This window comes from Peromyscus maniculatus, chromosome 23 (assembly GCF_049852395.1).
Source record: "Peromyscus maniculatus bairdii isolate BWxNUB_F1_BW_parent chromosome 23, HU_Pman_BW_mat_3.1, whole genome shotgun sequence".
In the NCBI taxonomy this organism is placed as follows: domain Eukaryota; kingdom Metazoa; phylum Chordata; class Mammalia; order Rodentia; family Cricetidae; genus Peromyscus; species Peromyscus maniculatus.
In genome coordinates this window covers 759,226-778,287 of record NC_134874.1, presented here as the reverse complement: position 1 = coordinate 778,287, position 19,062 = coordinate 759,226, and the positions used below count along the sequence as shown (strand labels likewise).

Sequence of the window (19,062 nt, the reverse complement as noted above, 5' to 3'; positions counted from 1 at the left end):
ACTCAAAGCCCAACTTGGCAAATGTTTTAAAACATCATGTTCCACTTCTATTCTCCTAAGCTAGATGGATAGTCTGTCTTGCTTATTATTCTATTTTTGTGCCTGTGCAGAGACCCTTATCACAGGACTCAGAGCTGGCTGTGTCTGGCTTTCCTATTGTCCAAGCTAGGTTTACCGTGACATTCCCCTCCTGGCAGTGTTTCACGGGATTCCCACTTTTCTCTGTTGTATACCTGTTTTGTCCCTGGAGTAACTAAGACTGGCACTTCCCACAAGGAACTCAAGCTATCTCCTGAGCCCAGTTCTTTCCAGGCACCTTTTAGATGAGTTGCTTGGCTTTGGAGCCTGCAGTCTTCTTACCGTGGTTCTGCATCCATCTCTCAAGCTCTCCAGGTGCCATTCTTCCTTACCTGCCTTGGGAGCCCCCTTCCTTGTTCCAGAGCTCTATTCCATACTGCAGCTCCCTGGTCCTGGTATGCCTTGTGGGTCTCTGTCTGTCTGATATTGCAGCAGGGTCTGGCTTGTGCATCTCATCCACCACTGTGTACTTTCTTTGCAGGATCAGGGGATGTGCTTTCTGGGGTACTCTGGTCCCACCTTCTAGCTTAATGATTCCTTTCACATGTCAAACCATACCTTGGATGCTTCTACTCCTCTGTCAGGGAACTTATCCTGATATTATTGAAACATGACCCCTTACAAAGGAACAGTCCTCCTTGAGGTTTGGCTTATACTAACCCTTTGTCTCTGACCCTCTGGAGTGACTCAGTAGAGACCTGTGTGGGAATATAAACGTGAATGTATAATGTAACTAATTTACTAACTCAGTCTTGGGAAATCTTGCTAGTTCTGTTTTCTTAGATTAGGAAGGTAATTGATGATGAGACTGATGAACGTACATTTGCCCTTGACATTGAACTTTTTTGCCTCTTCTACATGAGCAGGACTCAGGAAGCTCTGAAGAGTGGCCACTTTGTCAGTGTCTTGAGTGTCTTGACACGGCTACAGCGGATCTGTAACCATCCTGGACTGGTAGAGCCACGGTTGCCAGGCTCCTCCTATGCAGCAGGCTCTCTGCAGTATCGGTCAGCCTCTCTAATTCTCAGAGTTCTGGAGAGAGAGTTCTGGAAGGTAAGAGGATTTAGAAAAGTAGTGCAGGACTTCTAGTACTTTCTAGATAAAATCCACATGATTATAAGGATCACTTTCTAACCCTTCTTCTCTCTAGCTTAGTGATTCTCAACCTTACTAATGCTATGTATGACTCTTTAGTACAGTTCCTCATGTTGTGGTGATCCCCAACCATAAAATTATTTTCATTGCTACTTCATAACTGTAATTTTGCTGCTGTTATGAATCGTCATGTGAATGTCTGTTTTCTGATGGTCCTAGGTGACACCTGCGGAAGGGTCATTCACCACCCCCCCCCAAAAGGGTTCAAGACCCACAGGTTGAGAACAGCTGTCCTAGCTCCTATCTAGTTTCTGTCTGTGGACTTCCTGCTTTTGTGTAGCTCACAGAATTGTATCTGGATTCTTTCACTTAGAGTATTTTCAAGGTTCATCCTCATTCCAGTATGTCAGAATGTCAATCTTCATAAGGGCTGGGTAGCATTCTGTTGTGAAAGGCCGCATTTTGTGTGTTCTTTCATTAGCTGATGGCTACATAGGTGGTTTCCATCTCTGGCTATTAATGTTGCCGATGAGAACATTCCTACAGGTTGGGTTTTCATTGTTGTTGTGAGTGCACTGCAGTCGCTCCTGGCTCACAGAGCCACTCCATCTGTCTTAAAGAACTGCCAGCTGTGCCACTGCAGCTGGACCACCTGACTTGACCCTCCTTTTGTCTTTCATCCTCTTCCGTGTGATGCTGCTTTCTTGTTATCTCAAGTTCCAAAAAATATACATTAGTGGTGCTGTGGAAAGCAGGGTACTTGTTCTTGTCAGGGCCGTGGTCAGAAATCTGACTGGTTCCACTCTGTCTAGCACTGAGTAGTCTCCACAATAAGCCTTACAGGGGTCACTCCCACATACTGATCATCACATGGAGGCTACACCTGCCCCCTATTCTTTCCTGGGGCAAACTGCTATTTGTCTCTGCACTCACTATTCATGTGATGACTGGTTGTATATGCTCCTCTGCAGCTCCAGGTTGTCTCTCAATATCTCTGTTCACATGATACTGGGGAAGGCCAAACAGCTGTTGTCCCATTGTGAAAAGGAGATCTGGCCCTCTGAGGAGACATGATCTTAGCCCAAGCATGAGAGGGCTCGGGATACCATGTGAAACAGAGCTTCCTCAATTGACTCCTACCTTTTTTCTTTCTTCTTCTTCTTTTTTTTTTTTTCCATTTCTTTTTCCTCTTAGGAAACTGATCTTTCTATATTCGACCTCATTGGGCTAGAAAATAAAATCACTCGCCATGAGGCTGATTTACTGTGTAAGAAAAAAGTGACTAGGAAACTTATGGAGGAAGTCTTTGCTTCACCACCTCCGACAGCCCGGCCAGCAACCATGAAGCTCAAGGCCAGCAGGTATGTGGGTGGGTTAGAAGCAGCATGTGGTTCATCTGGCATATCTACTACTCCAAGGACTTTCTGCTGGTTGGGAGTCAAGTGCCTGGGCCATAAGCAGTCCCTTTCTCTAGCTTGCCCTCGTTAGTCAGTGGTGATGAGAACACAAGAAGCTGTGTTCTTGAGCATGTCCCAAATGTCCTTGGTTTCAGTGAGCACAACTATATTAACAAGATACTCAAATAGAGGCAGTAAATTCTGAGAGTCACCTTTCTTGGTTATCTTTAATAAAGTAAGCTTTAGGATTTGGGGAGATTTCAGGGCTGAGAACAGTCTGATGTCTGATTTGGCAGTAACTGGCATGGCCAGGTCAGACCTCTTATTGGGAAGAGTGCATGCAGAGTATGCTCTTGGGCAAGAACAAGGGCAGACACAGGGTTCACTGAACAGCAGTGAAGTCATTGCTCTTACAAGTGACACTACAATATAAATGATGATTTGGGGTGAGGGAGATCATGAGGCAGGAGAGAGAGGTGATGAAATCAGAATGTAAATGCTTCTGAACAGACTAAACTCAGTGATGAGAAAGAAGCAAAATCCTGTGTTTGGGTGAAAAAGGAAAACAGAAAATTGTTATTTTTTTTTAACAATAAAGAGGGCATTTGTACAGATCAGAAACCTTTTCTTTTTTCAGACTTGGCTTCCTTGGGACTGTGACCTGCTTGCCATCCTTAGCAGCTTAGCTCAAGTCTGACAAACTCATACAGGAAGCCTGTAGCCATGTCACAGACAAGGCCTTCTACTTGTACTTACCTGGGCTTTGTTAAAAGGTTTCTATGGCTGGCTCCTTGTCTGTTCTTCCATTTTCTGGGTCAGAGAACTCATACCTCCATGGTCAAACTAGAATCAGCTGCCTAGCTGGGCACTTTGTGCACCTTCCCAGCTCCTGGTATTTCTGTCATATGTAGAGAATTTGATTTTTCTATGCTCTTAACTCTAAACTGTAGATATAACATGGGTATTATGTGCCAGAGGTGTTTTTCTCTTAACATACTTTGATATATACCTAGTAATTGAGATGAAATAGTATTCCTGTGTTACTATTTGAGATGTCCAACCTTTTGAGTACAGAGTTTATCAGCAGTTCCCACAGGCTTGGTGCAAGCTTCTTGACAACTATTACTTGGAGCTCCCTTGCTCCTGCTCTGTGCGTCTTTAACCTGCCTTTCCTGCTGGTCTCTTGAGGGGCAGTCCTCTAGAACCCATGCTGTCTGCGATGTGGTGATGTTGTGTGTCTTCTGCTTGGGCCAATGGGCATCTAGGTTATTTCAGCCTGTGCAGTACGGCCAGAAGCCCGAGGGTCGCACCGTGGCATTCCCCAGCACACATCCACCTCGGATGCCAACCACCAATACAGCCACTGCTGCCCCACAGGGCCAGGTTCGAGGACGGCCACCGATTGCTACTTTTTCTGCTAACCCAGATGCAAAAGGTATCTTACATAATCAGCTCTCTTTTGTGGAAGACTGTGGGAAAGCTCTTGGCAGTCTGTTCCTGGCCTACCAAGTGTTCTAGTCACTGCTGTAGGGTCTGGAAACCTCCAAATGGCCCACAAAAGTGCCGCCTGCAATTCTTGATGAGTTGAAGATGCTTTTTTCTTTTCTTTTCTTTTTTTTTTTGTTTGTTTGTTTTGTTTTGTTTGAGACAGGCTCTTACTATGTAGACCACGATGGTCTAGAACTTACAATCTCTCTGCTTCCAGTCCCCTGAGTGCTGGGATTTACAGACATGCAACATTGTGCCTGGATGTAGGGTTTGTTTCCTATTCTGGGTTTTCCCTATAGAAGGAAGTTCTTAGCTGAGCAGGTGATGAGGCCTCTGCCAAGTGTTTCTTAAAGTATGTCAGGGTTGTTGAGGAAAGTTCCGGGCCTTCCTGCTGCATTTGTTGGTGCTGTTTCAGCTTCCCTTGTGTAAAGAGGCACAGAAGTGGCTTGTAGCCTCATCTGAAGACAGCGGTGCAAAGGACTCTGATTGCTGAGAGGAGGTGCTCTGCGTGTTTACAGAGTTCTGACAGCCCTGTTTCTAGTCCAAGATGTTTGCCCTGTGTGTTCTGTGACCTTTCAGGTAGCCTTGCTGATTTGCAACAGGCAGAGCCTTAAGTTTCTCTCAACCTAAGGACTGTGTCAGCCTCTCCATGTTTGTGTCTTAAGAGTGGGCTTCTCATTAGAGAGACTGTGAAATAATGTTTATGTGATTTTTTTTAACATTCGGTTGTAAATACTGCGTGTTATGAAGAACCTCTAACAGCTTTGCACAAAACAACCTTATTGATTGCAGCAGCAGCAGCCCCGTTTCAGAACTCTCAGGCTTCCGTCGGTGCGCCTCGACACCAACCCACCTCGACCTCCAGCACAGCAGCAGGCCCAGCCCATCCTTCGAAACTGCGGGCTCAGACCGCTGTCCAGGCCTCCACCCCAGGCCCACCCCTGCCCCTGCCCCAGACCCCCTCGATGGTGGCCGGGCAGAGCGCACCGCCCCAGCGGCTGGTGCTTACCTCGCAGGCCCAGGCCCGCTTGCCCAGTAAGTGGCCTTACTGTCCAGGGTCTGCTCTCACTGCCTTGGAGCAGTGTGTCAGGAACACGGGATATCTGAAGAGCCTTTGCTGTCTACTGCCTCTGTCTGTCCCTCAGTCCAGGCCTGGAGTGTGATGCCTGTCATGGTGGGGCCTTGCCAGAGGTCATTGTCCAGGGCCCTGCTCTGTTCTATTCTTTCTCCTCCTCCCCATTTAACCAGCTCTGCTTTTCTCCTGTGCCGCACTGGTGTTCAGGGCTAGCACCTTCACTTAGCCTTAGCCATAGTTCTGTTGCAGCAGTGCCGGGGGTCCACTCTGGGGGGCAAGTGGTGAGACTACATGAACTAGCATTAGGTTTCTAGATACTATTAGTTCTTTTTGGTTTCTCACATATTTCCAAGTTTAAACTTGGCACGAATACTTGCTCACCAGAGACATTTCTCAATAATTCAGTGACAACAGCTAATTATTACTAATTTTTTCCTAACTCAGAATTTTGTACTGCCGATAATGGGATTAGCAGGTTTCCAGATCTTCTACAGACCATTATCCAGTGTACTACTGAAATTATGCTAACTTAAAGTATTACAGATCATAAAATGTTTCTTATTTACAATGTAGCAGAGTCACATTGAAGCCTGTTTGGAAAACTGGGAAGGGAGGGAAAAGCATCAGGGGAGACTGAGAATCTCTCCTGTACCAGCAGTGGGGAGTGGTTGTCCTAGGCAGTTACATGAGCGGAGAAAGCTGCGTGTACCTCATGTTTCTGTAGGTGACGAGGGTTCTATCAGTATGGGAGAACTTATATGCAGTAGTGTGTGCAGTGAGTGATCAACTGGCTTTACCCATCTAGGAGGGCCGGTGGGAGATCTAAGGGTCTGTGTGTGCATCTGTCTCTGGTTTTCATTTCCCCTTCCTTGTGCACAGTTATTCTGTGTGCAAGACATCTTCAGGTAGTTTACTAGTCTTTTACTGTTTTCCTTATGGTACCTTTACTAACCCTGGCATGGATTTTCTTGGGAGAGAGGAGCATTTGAACTTGGATAGCACCCGTTGAGTAAAAAGCCCTTAAGCTTCTGATCATTTTCTATGAAATACCAAGTCCTATGAGCTCATTTGAATTAGTATCTGACTTACTTAATTAAGCTTTCTTAGACTTTAAAGCATGTGCAATTAAAGTTTGTTGTTTTATGTCAATATGATCTTATTTGCTGGACACATACTTTTTCAAATTTTGTAAGTCCTCTGAAGAGTTTCCAATCTAATGCAAGTAGATTTCTGATATTTTTGATATTTGCTGTTTTTTCTTTTATTATTTATAGAGAAAAGTAAAAATATTCCTTAATAGTTTGATGAGTTGATACTGAAAGTCCCTGCCAGTTGTGATTAAATAGATTAACCACTAAAGTCTGATGTTTAATAGTATTTTTTATTTTGTCTTAAAATAACTTTTTAAAATGATAGAAAGCAATACCTAAGTAGTGTTTTGAAGACACTAGCATATTATAGGCAGTCATTATTTATAATAAGTGATTGTTGTATAATGGTCAGTAACTTCGTTCCAAGTGATGTTAGCTTAGCTTTTCTTCTGTGTTTTAACAGGTGGGGAAGTAGTGAAAATAGCTCAGCTGGCATCCATTGCCGGGCCACAGAGCCGTGTGGCCCAGCCAGAGACACCTGTGACCCTGCAGTTCCAGGGGAACAAATTCACTTTGTCACATAGCCAGCTGCGGCAGCTAACAGCAGGCCAGCCCCTGCAGCTCCAAGGTAAGAGACAACCAGCTGATACTAAAGTTGACAAGGACAGAGGTATGCCACTGTTAGTATTGCACTTGAGAACCTTCTGGGTGGCAGGGTAACTTGGTCACTGAGATTCAGATTCTTCATCCACGAGTCATGTTAACAAGTCTCACATCAGGGGTTGAGGAATGATGAGATGACATTCATGAGTCACCTTGGCAGTGAGTGCCCTAAATAAGTGATACTTTTTTTTTTTTTTTATCAGTACCATCTGCTCTTTGAAAGAGCTTCCTCTTTTGTAAGTCAGAGTAGAAATATTTGTTGCTTTCTAATATGAATGTACCGAAAGACTGGCAATTTATGTAGGGGAAATGCTCTACCCATCTATCTACCTCTCAGTTGGGTTCTTACTATGTTGCCAGGCTGACCTGTGACTTCTGAGATCAAGAGATCCTACTATCTCAGCCTCGTAGCTGTGACCTCAAGATTTGTGCCAGATTAAAGTTTTAATTTTAACTCCGGGATCCAAACATCTCATACCTTTGGTTAAGAATATATAGTTATTGCTTTCAAAGAAATGGGGGTAGTAAAATTTGAGTAGTTCCTTAAAATTAATCTTCAGTGGTATGATGTGGCAACCATTGCAGTTTCTTCAGCTACACGCCAGCACCAGGTGATCATCGGCTGCTTACCTTCAGGTTAGGGTCTCACAGGTATCTATGGCAGCACTAGCTTCCCTGCACCCCACCCCAGCAGCCGCTCCAAGAGACTCTCCCCTGGATTCTGGCTGGATGACTGCTTCTCGTGACACTTTAATGCCTATCTCCACAGGGCTTGGGATCTTAGACTCAGGGCCATCCATGAACGTAATTGGTGGTTATTTGTTTACTTGTCACACATTTGGTAAGAAGGTTCGGGCACACATAATCGAAAAGTGACAGACTCTTAAAGAGTCATCACGAGCACCTGGGCTAAAGCCTAGCTCTTTCTGTAGTTTTTCATCCCTTTGGCAATGGCTACATGGGTCTGGGAGTGTTTCTGTGACCTTCACAGCCTTAGGACAACTGTGGTCCTCAGTGGATATGTGCCTGGATATGTGCAGGATTAGTGGTCTTGTCTTGATGTGTTGTAAAGCAAACTCTCCTCAGATGGTTTTCTGTCTCCGTCTGAGATTTTCAAAATACTCCCTCCTTCATCAGAGTTACTGAGCTGTGGATATATTTGCTCGTGTAAATGTGACTGTGTGTGTGCAGTATACTGACTTATTTGTTACTGTACCATTTGGAAGTGGCTAGCATGTAACTATACTGTGCACACACCTGTTACTGATGCTCCTGGTGGACGTGTGATTGCAGGTAGTGTACTCCAGATCGTGTCAGCCCCTGGGCAGCCCTACCTTCGAGCCCCTGGCCCCGTGGTGATGCAGACCGTGTCTCAGGCAGGCGCTGTGCATGGTGCCCTGGGAAGCAAGCCCCCAACCAGTGGCCCTAGCCCCGCACCCTTGACCCCACAAGGTAGGGTGTTCTGAACAGGAGGAGGGCTTGGTGAGAACTTCTTCCTGACTTTTCTTTGGAGTGACTGGGCGGGGTCGTGCACCTCAGGCCATGGGCCTTCTTGCATGTCAAAGCCTTATTTGTGATAGTCTGGTTTCCATATGTGTCATGGCATCAGCTTGGTTTATTTCTTTTCCTCCCAAATATACTAGTGGAATATGACCAAACCCCACTCTCCTATTCTAATAAAAAACTCTGGGGTTCAGAGGATTGGCTCATTGGTTAAGAGTAGTTGTTGCTTTGCAGAGGACTTGGGTTTGTTTCCTTGCACCGACATGGTAGCTCACAGACATCTATGACTCTAGTCCCAGGGGATCTGTCACCCTCTTCTGACCTCTGCAGGCACTAGACACACATGCAGACATACATAAAGTTATATATATATTATATATATTTAATATAAGTAATTTTTTTTAAAGAACGAAACCTTAGGAACCACAAAATATTTAGTAACTATGCCTAGAGCTCCCTGATAGAGTCACTTGGTGCAGGATTTGCATACTGCTCTAGCTGGCCCATGCCCAAATGCTGCTGGGCTCCCAGCTTCTGTCCTTTTCTCTGCCAGCTTCTAACCCTTGCCTGGATGTGCTCAGTATATTAGAACTGGTGGGTGGGTTTGAATCATGGGCAAGCAGGGAGCCATTCCTGACTATATGCTGATGACCTGTGGTGTTTCACCAGTGTAGAACAAAGGAGGAGATGAGGCTGGCTTGGTCAGGGACAGGTATGTGATCTGTTTCAGAATATTCCTCACTCCAGTTCTGGACATAGCTTTGATGCACTAGACTTTTAGAGCCAGGTCCTTTCATCTTCTTGGAATTGCAGAAGCTAACTGCTATCCCTTAGTCAGGCAATCCACCATTGGGAATGGAAAGCAGATTGACTTTCCTTTTCTGCTTTTTTCCTTTTGGGGGCAGGGAGCACACAGGTGTTAGGGATGAACTGCTCAAGCATTCCGGGCAAGTGCTCTGCCATTAAACTACACCCTCATCCCCTTCAGCTGTTTGCTTTTACATTTGTAGTTGGTGTTCCGGGTCGAGTAGCAGTGAGCACCATGGCTGTTGGAGAACCTGGGCTGGCTTCCAAACCAGCTTCTCCTGCTGCAGGGCCCACCCAGGTAAGGCTTAGATGCAGGGGCACACAACGGCAAATGGTGCGGTGCTGAGGCAGGCAGCTGTCGGGAGTTCTTCTGTGGCAGCCAAGGCTCCTGTGGGTCTTTTTCAGTTTATGAATTTCAGAGATGCACATGCTCCTTGAAGTAGAGCCTTGATTTAACCCTCATTGACCTGGGCCTCTGACTGCAGAAATCTTTATTCCTTTTGTCTTATCTTTTCCTCTGCCTCTTCATTTTTCCTGCTAGTTTCATAGAAGTAGGCCATGAATGTTGAAATGAATGTGTGCATAACAGTTCCCAAAGTGTTTAGTGAGATGATTTTGTCAGATTGTTTCTCAGATAACCTTTTTTTTTTTTTTTAAATGTTATGTTTTTCTGATGTTTTTGATCAAGGAGGAAAAAAGCAGACTTTTGAAGGAACGGTTGGATCAGATGCATTTTGTCAATGACCGGCGCTGTTCCCAAGCGCCAGTGTATGGCAGAGACTTGCTGAGGATTTGTTCCCTCCCTGGCAGAAGGAAGAGGCCATTGTGCTGGTCTTTGGATAGCAACCTTGGGAAGGGTGCCAGAGCAGCAAACTGTTACATGTCACCCTCAAAAAGTAAAGGTGATCTTATTGTGACAGTGAGTCAACGACAAGAATCTCTTCAAGATGTTCTTGACAGGTGAGTTAGTGTATGCAGGTAAATATTTTTATCCTTTATTTTTTCTTCCTTTACTCTGCTGCATACCAGATTTTTTTTTTTTTTCTTTTAATTTTGGTTCTTCATTGGAAGCACAAGCTGGCTTCCAGTTCCATGTAGCTAGCTAGCCAAGGCTTTCCTTGAACTCTTCCTGATGCTCCTGCCTCCTCCTCTCAAGTGCTGGTATGTATGAATCACCACATCCTATAGTTCTTCGTTCTTTGGACTTTTTAAAAAATTTTTTTTTATTTTTTATTTTTTCAAGACAGGGTTTCTCTGTGTAGCTTTGCGCCTTTCCTGGAACTTTGGAGACCAGGCTGGCTTCGAACTCACAGAGATCTGCCTGGCTCTGCCTCCCGAGTGCTGGGATTAAAGGCATGTGCCACCACTGCCCAGCCCTTTCTTGAAATGTTCTTATTTCCAGTTGCTTTTCCCCAGGTTGTCCTTTTGAGTTGCTTGGGGGTTTGAAGTGGTTTGGGGTCTCTATCTTTGGGACCAGAGGGCCTGGTTATTGGGTTATTAGCTGGCTCTTTTAGAAAACTGACCCACAAAACTAGCCATATGCTACTTGGGGACATTGAAGAGTAGAATTCAGAACAAGTTAGTAGAGCAGACCCAATGGGCTAGGTGCTACAGCCAGCCACACTGTTGCTGCTAGGCCTTGATATGTCTGCTTCTGTTCAGACTTCTGACCCTCTACGCAGGTCTCTATGTACCCTGGCCCTGCTCCCCAGGCTCAGCTTCAGGGTCATTTTCTTTGTCTGGCTGAACTACGTTGTTAATCCCTGTCCAAAAGAAGGCCCTGATAATTCAGTGCCTAAGCTCAGTGTTGAGAGCCTGCCCTCCAGGTCTCAGGTCAGTGAATCAGTGAAGAAAGGGCAGGGAGTCCTTCCTAGGCTGACCACCTGTGCCAGGTCTTCCCAGGCTGTGTGGTAGATCTGCAGCCATTTGTTCTCATGCCCTTGCTTGTCTTTGAAATGCTAGTCATCTTTATTCATCACAGAGGGCCACTTCAGCGGAGATGTCCTTGGGAGCAAACCAAGATCCAGCTTCAGGAGAGCTTCAGGGGCTGGAGAGACAACTAAGCAGTTAAGAGCCCCTGTTACTTTTGCAGAGGACCCCAGTTTGGTTCCTAGACCCCGTGTTAAGGAGTTTACAAGTGCCTCAAGCTCCAGGGCATCTGACATCTTCTGGCCTCTGTAGGCACTGCATGCATGTGGAACATAGGGCTACATAGACACACATGCATAAACATAACTAAAAATAAAAATAGCTAGGCATTAATAGCATTATCATTAATGCACAGCTTTAATCCCAGCACTTAGGAGACTGAGGCAGGCAGATGGCTATCTGTGAGCTCTAGGCCATCCAGAGTTACCTAGTAACTGGCTGGCTTGGAGCTGTTATTTTACTCCATCTAAATAAAGTTTAAAAAAAAAATTAAAAGTAAGTAAATAAATAAAATTTGAAACTGAGCTTCAGCTAATGCCCAGGGAAAGGCTTTCTGGTATAGATGACTGGAGGTTTGCAGGTAGTGTCAAGTTGGCAATGGTCTTGCTGTTCTGTCTGTCTGCAAGGGTGTTCTGGGTCTGGCCCCTCTCAGTTACATGTCACCTGCAGCATTTAGAAGGTTTGCATCCAGAGACAGTTTACTTCTGTCACAAGATCCCCAGCAAGAATATCTGAGCCAATGGCTATGGTCTGGAGAATGCCCTGTGCTGATCATTTAGATCTGTCCTGATGGAGGTTGTCTTGGGATGGTGTCCCTTATCTGTGAAAGATCATGCTACCTTGCAGTGATAGAATCAGGAGCTCAGGCTGCTTGTCTGGCAATACACACTGCCAGAGGGTTCTGTCCTTGCTTAGAAGCCTCAGTGCTGCCAGAGGCTCCAAGGTGCCACATAATGACCACACATGATTTCTGCTCCTCAGGGTGGCCTGTGTGATTCCTCCAGTAGTGGCGATGCCACCCTCCCTGTGGGTGGCAAGGCCGCCCTCCCTGTACAGCAGCAGGTTGCGAGCTCTGAGACAGTGCCTGAGGGAGCATACCCGCCCCTACCACCGGCAGCTGCAGCAGCTGACAACACTTCGCTCACTGCAGTTCCCGGAGCTGAGACTGGTACAGTTCGACTCAGGTATGACAGACCCTGTTGGCACAGGTTATGAAGTGTGATACACTTCTTCTGGAATACAAGTCTCTTGCTCTTCCTTTCTTTTTCTTTTTTTTAGGGAAGTTAGAAGCTTTAGCAATCCTGCTACAGAAACTGAAATCTGAAGGACGACGAGTGTTGATTTTATCTCAGATGGTTCTTATGCTGGACATTTTAGAGATGTTCTTGAACTTCCATTATCTCACCTATGTACGGATTGATGAAAATGCCAACAGTGAACAACGGCAGGTAAGAAGTAATCTTCCTGTCATGGTAATTTCCTGGTGTGATCCTGAATCATGGGATTCAGGCCTCATTTCTTACAACTGTGAGGTCAGTGTCCCATACCTCTTCTAGCATTTAGAGCACATCTAAACTCCAAACTGACTCTTTTCTTGATGTTTTCTCCCCTCTCCCCCCAAACAAGCATGTCTCAGAACAAATAAATAGGGATAATCTATATTCACATTGGGTTAGTACTGACATACTTTTGGGGGCTCTGTACCAAAGATGTGAGTGCTTTTTAGACTAACTTACAAAGAAATATAAATGGAAAAGTATATCCATGTTTTGCTTGCCATATTTGCTACTTTTTAAGATTTGGTTAATAGACATTGCTGGTAGGAGCCTCTTTAGCATAACTTTACAGAAAACAGCATGATTGCCAGCCTCAGAGATGGATAGACACTTGATCTAGTGTTCCCTATCTAGGACTTCCATACAGTAGCAATCGTGCCTCACTGCATGATTGGTATATAAAATTGTTCACTGTAGAAATGCACAAGATAAGCTGTGATCAGTAACAGAGTGACTATTCAACAGCAGAAGAAAGTACAAAAAGAAGGTCTGTGCCTTGGCAGTGAACCACAAACTGTCTTCACAGCTCCATAGAACAGACTCAGAGGTCCTTAGCAGAAGTATCTCAACATAAGCCTGAGTATATAGTACAAGGGGTCCTGAGTGCAACAAAGATAGGGTGCTGGACAAGGCTCGAGTTGCGCTTTTTATGTTCCATAGCAAATACGAGGTTCCTACACAGCATGGCTGCAAATAGAAAAGAGCCTATTTTGTAGGTAATAGTGTAAAAAATTGGGTTGTGGGCTGGACAGATGACTCAGAGGTTAAGAGTACTAGCTGCTCTTTCAGAGGTCCTAAGTTCTGTTCTCAGCAACCACATGTGGCTCACAACCATCTGTAATGAGATCTGGTACCCTCTTCTGGCCTGCAGGTATATGTGCAGGCAGAACACTGGGTACATAATAAATAAATCTTTAAAAAAGAAAAGAAAATTGGGCTGTTATTTGAAGGGAGAGGATTGGTCAACTTTTAGTTCTGTTTTGGCATGAAAATAATTTGCAGAAGAGAAGTACTCACATTTTCATTACAATTCATTGTCCCAAGTGGTGAGAGAGATCTTTTTCTACTTCCTCAGCCTTACTCCAGGGGCTTCTTGCCTGTAGAGTGCCCTGGCATTGCCTGAGGATAGAGGAGAAAGCACAGCTCCCTCCCTAGCAAGACTCTGCTTTCTTGTGGGGGCCTACAGATTGGGCTGACAGCAAGTGCCAGATAGGGCATGACATCTTATGCACATGATGCCTGTATTGTCTAAACCTGACACACAGATGCTTATGGATAGAAGGAAGAGCATACATGCAGGAGAGCCAGGGTAAGATGTTATACATGAGACAAATCAGACTGTTACAGAACAGATCATGGGAAGTGTCAGAGGTCTCCCAGTATTCTCCAGACATGTTAACCTGAGCACTTTGTTTCCTCTCAGGAGCTGATGAGGAGTTTCAACAGAGACAGGCGGATTTTCTGTGCCCTTCTCTCTACCCATAGCCGTGCCACTGGCATAAACCTTGTTGAGGCTGACACCGTGGTGTTTTATGACAATGACCTAAATCCAGTTATGGATGCCAAGGCCCAGGAGTGGTGTGATAGAATTGGGAGGTGCAAGGACATCCACATATACAGGTGATGACAATCCTGGCCAACTCATAGAACTGCCCATAATGAACTTGTAGGAGGTGTGGGTGCAGGAATTCATTTTAAGTGGTAGAGCCAGATGACTATGCTGCATTTGAATTTTACAAGTTCATATATAACTGTGAGGTTTTCTTTCCTTTTAGACATGTTTCTAGTACTGCCATTCTGTCTGGTCTTTGAACTTGGCGTTTGCTTGGATTTGTAATCAGTTGTGTGGCTTAAGTCTGGTTGTTGGCTTGCTGGTGTTCAGTGTTCACATGTTGCATCTCTTTTAGGATAACTGGAGAGCACAGTTTATATTTGTGTTGTTTTAAGAATTATAAAATACAGCCGGGCGGTGGTGGCGCACGCCTTTAATCCCAGCACTCGGGAGGCAGAGCCAGGCGGATCTCTGTGAGTTCGAGGCCAGCCTGGGCTACCAAGTGAGCTCCAGGAAAGGCGCAAAGCTACGCAGAGAAACCCTGTCTCGAAAAACCAAAAAAAAAAAAAAAAAAAAAAAAAAAAAGAATTATAAAATACGCCGGGCGGTGGTGGCGCACGCCTTTAATCTCAGCACTCGGGAGGCAGAGCCAGGCGGATCTCTGTGAGTTCGAGGCCAGCCTGGGCTACCAAGTGAGTTCCAGGAAAGGCGCAAAGCTACACAGAGAAACCCTGTCTCGAAAAACCAAAAAAAAAAAAAAAGAATTATAAAATACAAAGTATCTGTTGAAAGACTTGAGATATGTCTCATTATCTTCAAGCATATAAATTTTAACTGGCCATTCCCAGCTAATTGGGAAGACAGAAGGCCCCATGGCCCACTTTAAAATTTCTGGTTGTTATTTATTATTCTAATATAGTGCTAGTCTGTGTGTGAGTGTGCTGGACCCTTCGCTGGTCTAAGTGAGAGAAAGGGGCTGGGTCACTGTTTCCTGCTTAGGAACACCACATAGTCTAGACAGGCAAAAGATGAATGGGCTCCATGTTGAGTGTTGAAGAAAAATATGAAACAAATTAAACAGATAAATGATAAGATTGGAGGGAGTGGCTTACAATTCTTAAGGCAAAGGTCAGATCAGTCTTATAAGTTGAAAAATAAGGTGCTCTTATTTAAAAGTGGGGATAGAGAGAGCCTAGAAATATGTGTGAATAGTCACTTCTAAGTGTCACAGCCTGAAAAAGATCCAGCTCACTGTTGGGTAGCATGATTTCAGGTTAAACATGAAATGTCTCTTTAGGACTACAGACAGGCAGCATATCAAAGAGAAACTGAGTATAGTAATGGAAGCTGCCATGTCTATGGGGCACAGGGATTGCATCAGCTCTTCTGAAAGCAACATGAGAAGACTCGTTGAAATTAAAGTGTCATGTCCTTTATCCTGTCATAACCACATCAAGGCATCTGCCCCACAGTGTAAGGTTGTTCATTGCAGGATTTGAGAACACCCATTAGGGTGCAGCCATACACCTGTTACAGACGGAAGGAAAGCATGTTCATAGGGACCTTCTTCATGCTTCTTAGCAAAGGGAGCAAGTTTAGGTTAGCATGTCAGGACAGACAGGATTTGCCTCATGCTGTATACATCAAAGACCTGTCGGGTAACACCCAGGCTAGTAGCATTTTGCTAATAGCCTTTGCATTGACTTCCTAGAGGAAAGGGTTGGAAAGGCAAACAATGATAAAAACATGTATTGCAAGAATTCCTTCCCATCTGCCTCCTTATAAGGAAGGCCCCAAAGACAAGCCAAAGTTTGATGCCACTAAAGCCTAACTTGGGAAACATTACAAGAGTTTATTGGGCTTACAGATTGTGAGCGGTTCCTTACAGGAATGTGGGTAACCTCAAAGCACCAGCACTAGCTGCACCCTAGAATGGATGACAACCCCTGCATAGTGTTCCATCTTCCCTGGGCCTATATTCTCTGGCCCCTCCACAAGCAGTTAGTGCAGAATCACATACAGAGATAAGAGTTCCTGACCCTCTCCCAGTCCATCTTTCTGAGAGATAAGTCCATTCATGGTGATCTCTTGCAAGTAGGCACAGCTGATCTGATGGATGGCCGCTTATTTTGCTTTGAGGACCACACTGTAAAATATATCTGTTAAAAAGTCACTCATGGGGCCCATGTGACAGCTCAGTTGATTAAACATTTGTCACCACACCTGACCTGAGCTCAATCTCATGGACCTACAGGGTAGAAGGAGCATTGTCACTATTACTGACAATTGTGGTAACAAGTTGTTCTCTGACTTCCCCACATGAGTTGTGGCAAATACATGTCTGTCTGTGTGCTTGTGTTCTCGTTCTCTCTCTCTGTCAGTCAGGTTTTTTGTTTGTTTTTAATGTTACCCATACTGAACATGGTGGCACATGCTAAAATCCCAGCATTCAGGAGGCTTAGACAGGAAGATCATGAGTTTTGAAGCTAGCCTGGTGATAGCCTGTCTCAATAAAACTTAACCCAACCCACCTCATGTATGTGCTATTATTACATGACTGTAAGGAAGCACCATCTTGTTTTGTGCATGCAGAGCATTAATGTGCTTATAAACTAAAGGTGGATAGAAATAGAATTGTTGTAGTGGTAACCTCATGGATTAGAATCTGCTGCTTTTCCCCGTTCCTCGTACATAATCAAACTGCATATATTGAACCTGCATTAATGATGAAACGGCAGGGCTTCTTGATTGGTCACCTTTTTTTTTTTTTTAAGGATAATTTATTTTTATTTTTATGTGCATTGGTGTTTTGCCATGGGTGCTGGGTACCCTGAAACTGGAGTTACAGACAGGCATGAGCTGCCATATGGATGCTGGAAATTGAACCCAGATCATCTGGAAGAGCAGTCGGTGTTTTTTTAACTGCTGGGCCATCTCTCCAGCCCCTATTGGTCACTTTTTCTTAATTTTTTTTTTCTCTTGGAAAATTCTCATTTGTTCTTTTTATCCCTGTGGAAATTTTTGTTAAAATGGTTTAATTTAAGCTTTCTTAACTGTTAGCATTTAACACCCTAAAAACAAGTAAGCAGAACTGGAGAGATGGCTGCTCTTCCATAGGACCCAAGTTCAATTCCCAGCACCCATACAGCAGCTCATCAACTGTCTGTAACCCCAGTCTCAGGGAATCCAGTGCCACCCTCTGGCCTTCACGGACACCAGGCATGCAAATGGTACACAGACATACATGCAGGTAAAACACCCATATATATAATGTTTTAAAAGTATATTTTAAAACAAAGCAGTGAAGGTAGAAAATAATAGACTGGATGATGGGGCCTGCTGGGGGCATTACCTTGAGATGGTGTCTATTCCATTGTCTGTTAAGTGGGGACAACACCCACAGCACTCTCTTGGCCTAGCAGCTTGCAGGAGACAGATGGAAACTGTTTATACTTAACTGAGAATGGAACCTCTCTTAAAAGTCTCTTACTAGGCAAGTCAGAGAATAACTCTGCCTGTTGTGGTCAGAAAGTGTCAAAGACAGACAGTAGGGATGAGTCCAGGACTGAGTGAGACGTGCCTAGGTTGAATGTGGTAGGAGAAACATTGGCAAGCAGAGGGATGCAACACAGACTCCAGAGCTCACTAGAGCTGAGATTGGAGAGAGGTTGACAGATAGTGGCTTAATAGATGTTGATCAGCATGTGAGGCATCTGCTGCTTCTCTGGCTACCATCTGAACACCTGGACCTGGTATTGGCATGTGTTTCTAGGGAACTTAACTGTTGTGTCATCTGTATATGTGTACATTTTCCCCCTTCTTTTTTTTGTAGGCTTGTCAGTGGCAATTCTATTGAAGAGAAATTGTTGAAAAATGGAACTAAAGATTTAATCCGGGAAGTAGCTGCTCAGGGAAATGACTACTCTATGGCATTCTTAACTCAGGTAGCTTTCATTTGTTAAGAATCCTGGGTGACTGGGCATGGTAGTACAGGACTGTAGTTCAGCACTCAGGAGGCTGAGGCAGGAGGATGATACTTTAGAAATCAGCCTGGCCCTGTCTCACCTCCCACCTTCACTTAGTGAGGAATGCCACAGTGAACAGAATCATCTTATTTTGATCTGAATTCACTAATGAGGGATGATTTGATGGTGGGTTTTTATGCTGCCCAAGGCTCAGGTCAGGTGCAGGATTATGTCTGTTCCTGGAAATGACTGTGCTCATTGCTTGTGTTCAGCGAACTATCCAGGAGCTGTTTGAAGTTTACTCGCCCATGGATGATGCTGGCTTTCCTGTGAAAGCTGAAGAATTTGTGGTGCTTTCTCAGGAACCATCTGTCAGCGAAACCATTGCACCCAAGATTGCAAGACCTTTCATAGAGGTGAGGAGAAATATGGTCAACCGTAAGACTTGTTTGACAATGATCTATTTGAGTCTTGATTATGTGTGCTTTCAAAGTATGGTTGTATGGTTTCGCTCACCTGGCTTATGAGTTCTCAGTCCTTAATCTTACTTGATTCTCCCCTCCCTTGATCCTGCAGCCTTCCTGCCTTCCTTCCTCCTCTGTCTCAACTGTAAAGAAGTATCAAGGGAGTGGAGAAGATGCCGACCATTGTCTTCTTTCCATTAGGACTTTCTGAGCCATATTTGATTTTTAGTATTGAGCTGCCTTATTTCTTCCTCCCCTGACTCAGAACCACCAGTCCCATGTGGCCCCCAAGCACTAGAAATATTGCTCACCTGTGTTGAATGTACTGTCCCTGTAAAATACACAGCTGACTGTGAAGACTAGCTGAGGCCCTATAATGTCTTTCTTCAGCATTTCTCG

At 44.7% G+C, this 19,062-nt stretch overlaps 1 protein-coding gene and 1 non-coding gene across 47 annotated transcripts in view; both read left to right on the top strand.

The window, feature by feature from the left end:
- Positions 1–19,062, top strand: part of Ep400 (E1A binding protein p400) — a 111,355-nt gene that overhangs the window by 63,673 nt on the left and 28,620 nt on the right. For 27 of the 46 annotated variants that reach the window (XM_076561159.1, XM_076561166.1, XM_016002601.3 and 24 more), the window contains 13 exons: positions 945–1,131; positions 2,368–2,534; positions 3,836–4,005; positions 4,851–5,093; positions 6,688–6,852; positions 8,181–8,339; positions 9,401–9,495; positions 9,886–10,157; positions 12,108–12,310; positions 12,405–12,574; positions 14,106–14,302; positions 18,067–18,178; positions 18,472–18,615. In XM_076561159.1, coding sequence (XP_076417274.1) covers positions 945–1,131; positions 2,368–2,534; positions 3,836–4,005; positions 4,851–5,093; positions 6,688–6,852; positions 8,181–8,339; positions 9,401–9,495; positions 9,886–10,157; positions 12,108–12,310; positions 12,405–12,574; positions 14,106–14,302; positions 18,067–18,178; positions 18,472–18,615 — 2,284 coding nt within the window. The remainder of the gene's footprint in view (positions 1–944; positions 1,132–2,367; positions 2,535–3,835; positions 4,006–4,850; positions 5,094–6,687; positions 6,853–8,180; positions 8,340–9,400; positions 9,496–9,885; positions 10,158–12,107; positions 12,311–12,404; positions 12,575–14,105; positions 14,303–18,066; positions 18,179–18,471; positions 18,616–19,062) is intronic. The other 19 variants (XM_076561179.1, XM_076561174.1, XM_076561172.1 and 16 more) reach the window with 3 other exon arrangements.
- Positions 13,749–13,882, top strand: LOC121825573 (small nucleolar RNA SNORA49). The gene has a single exon (XR_006067897.1). It is a non-coding gene; the product is annotated as a small nucleolar RNA SNORA49 (small nucleolar RNA).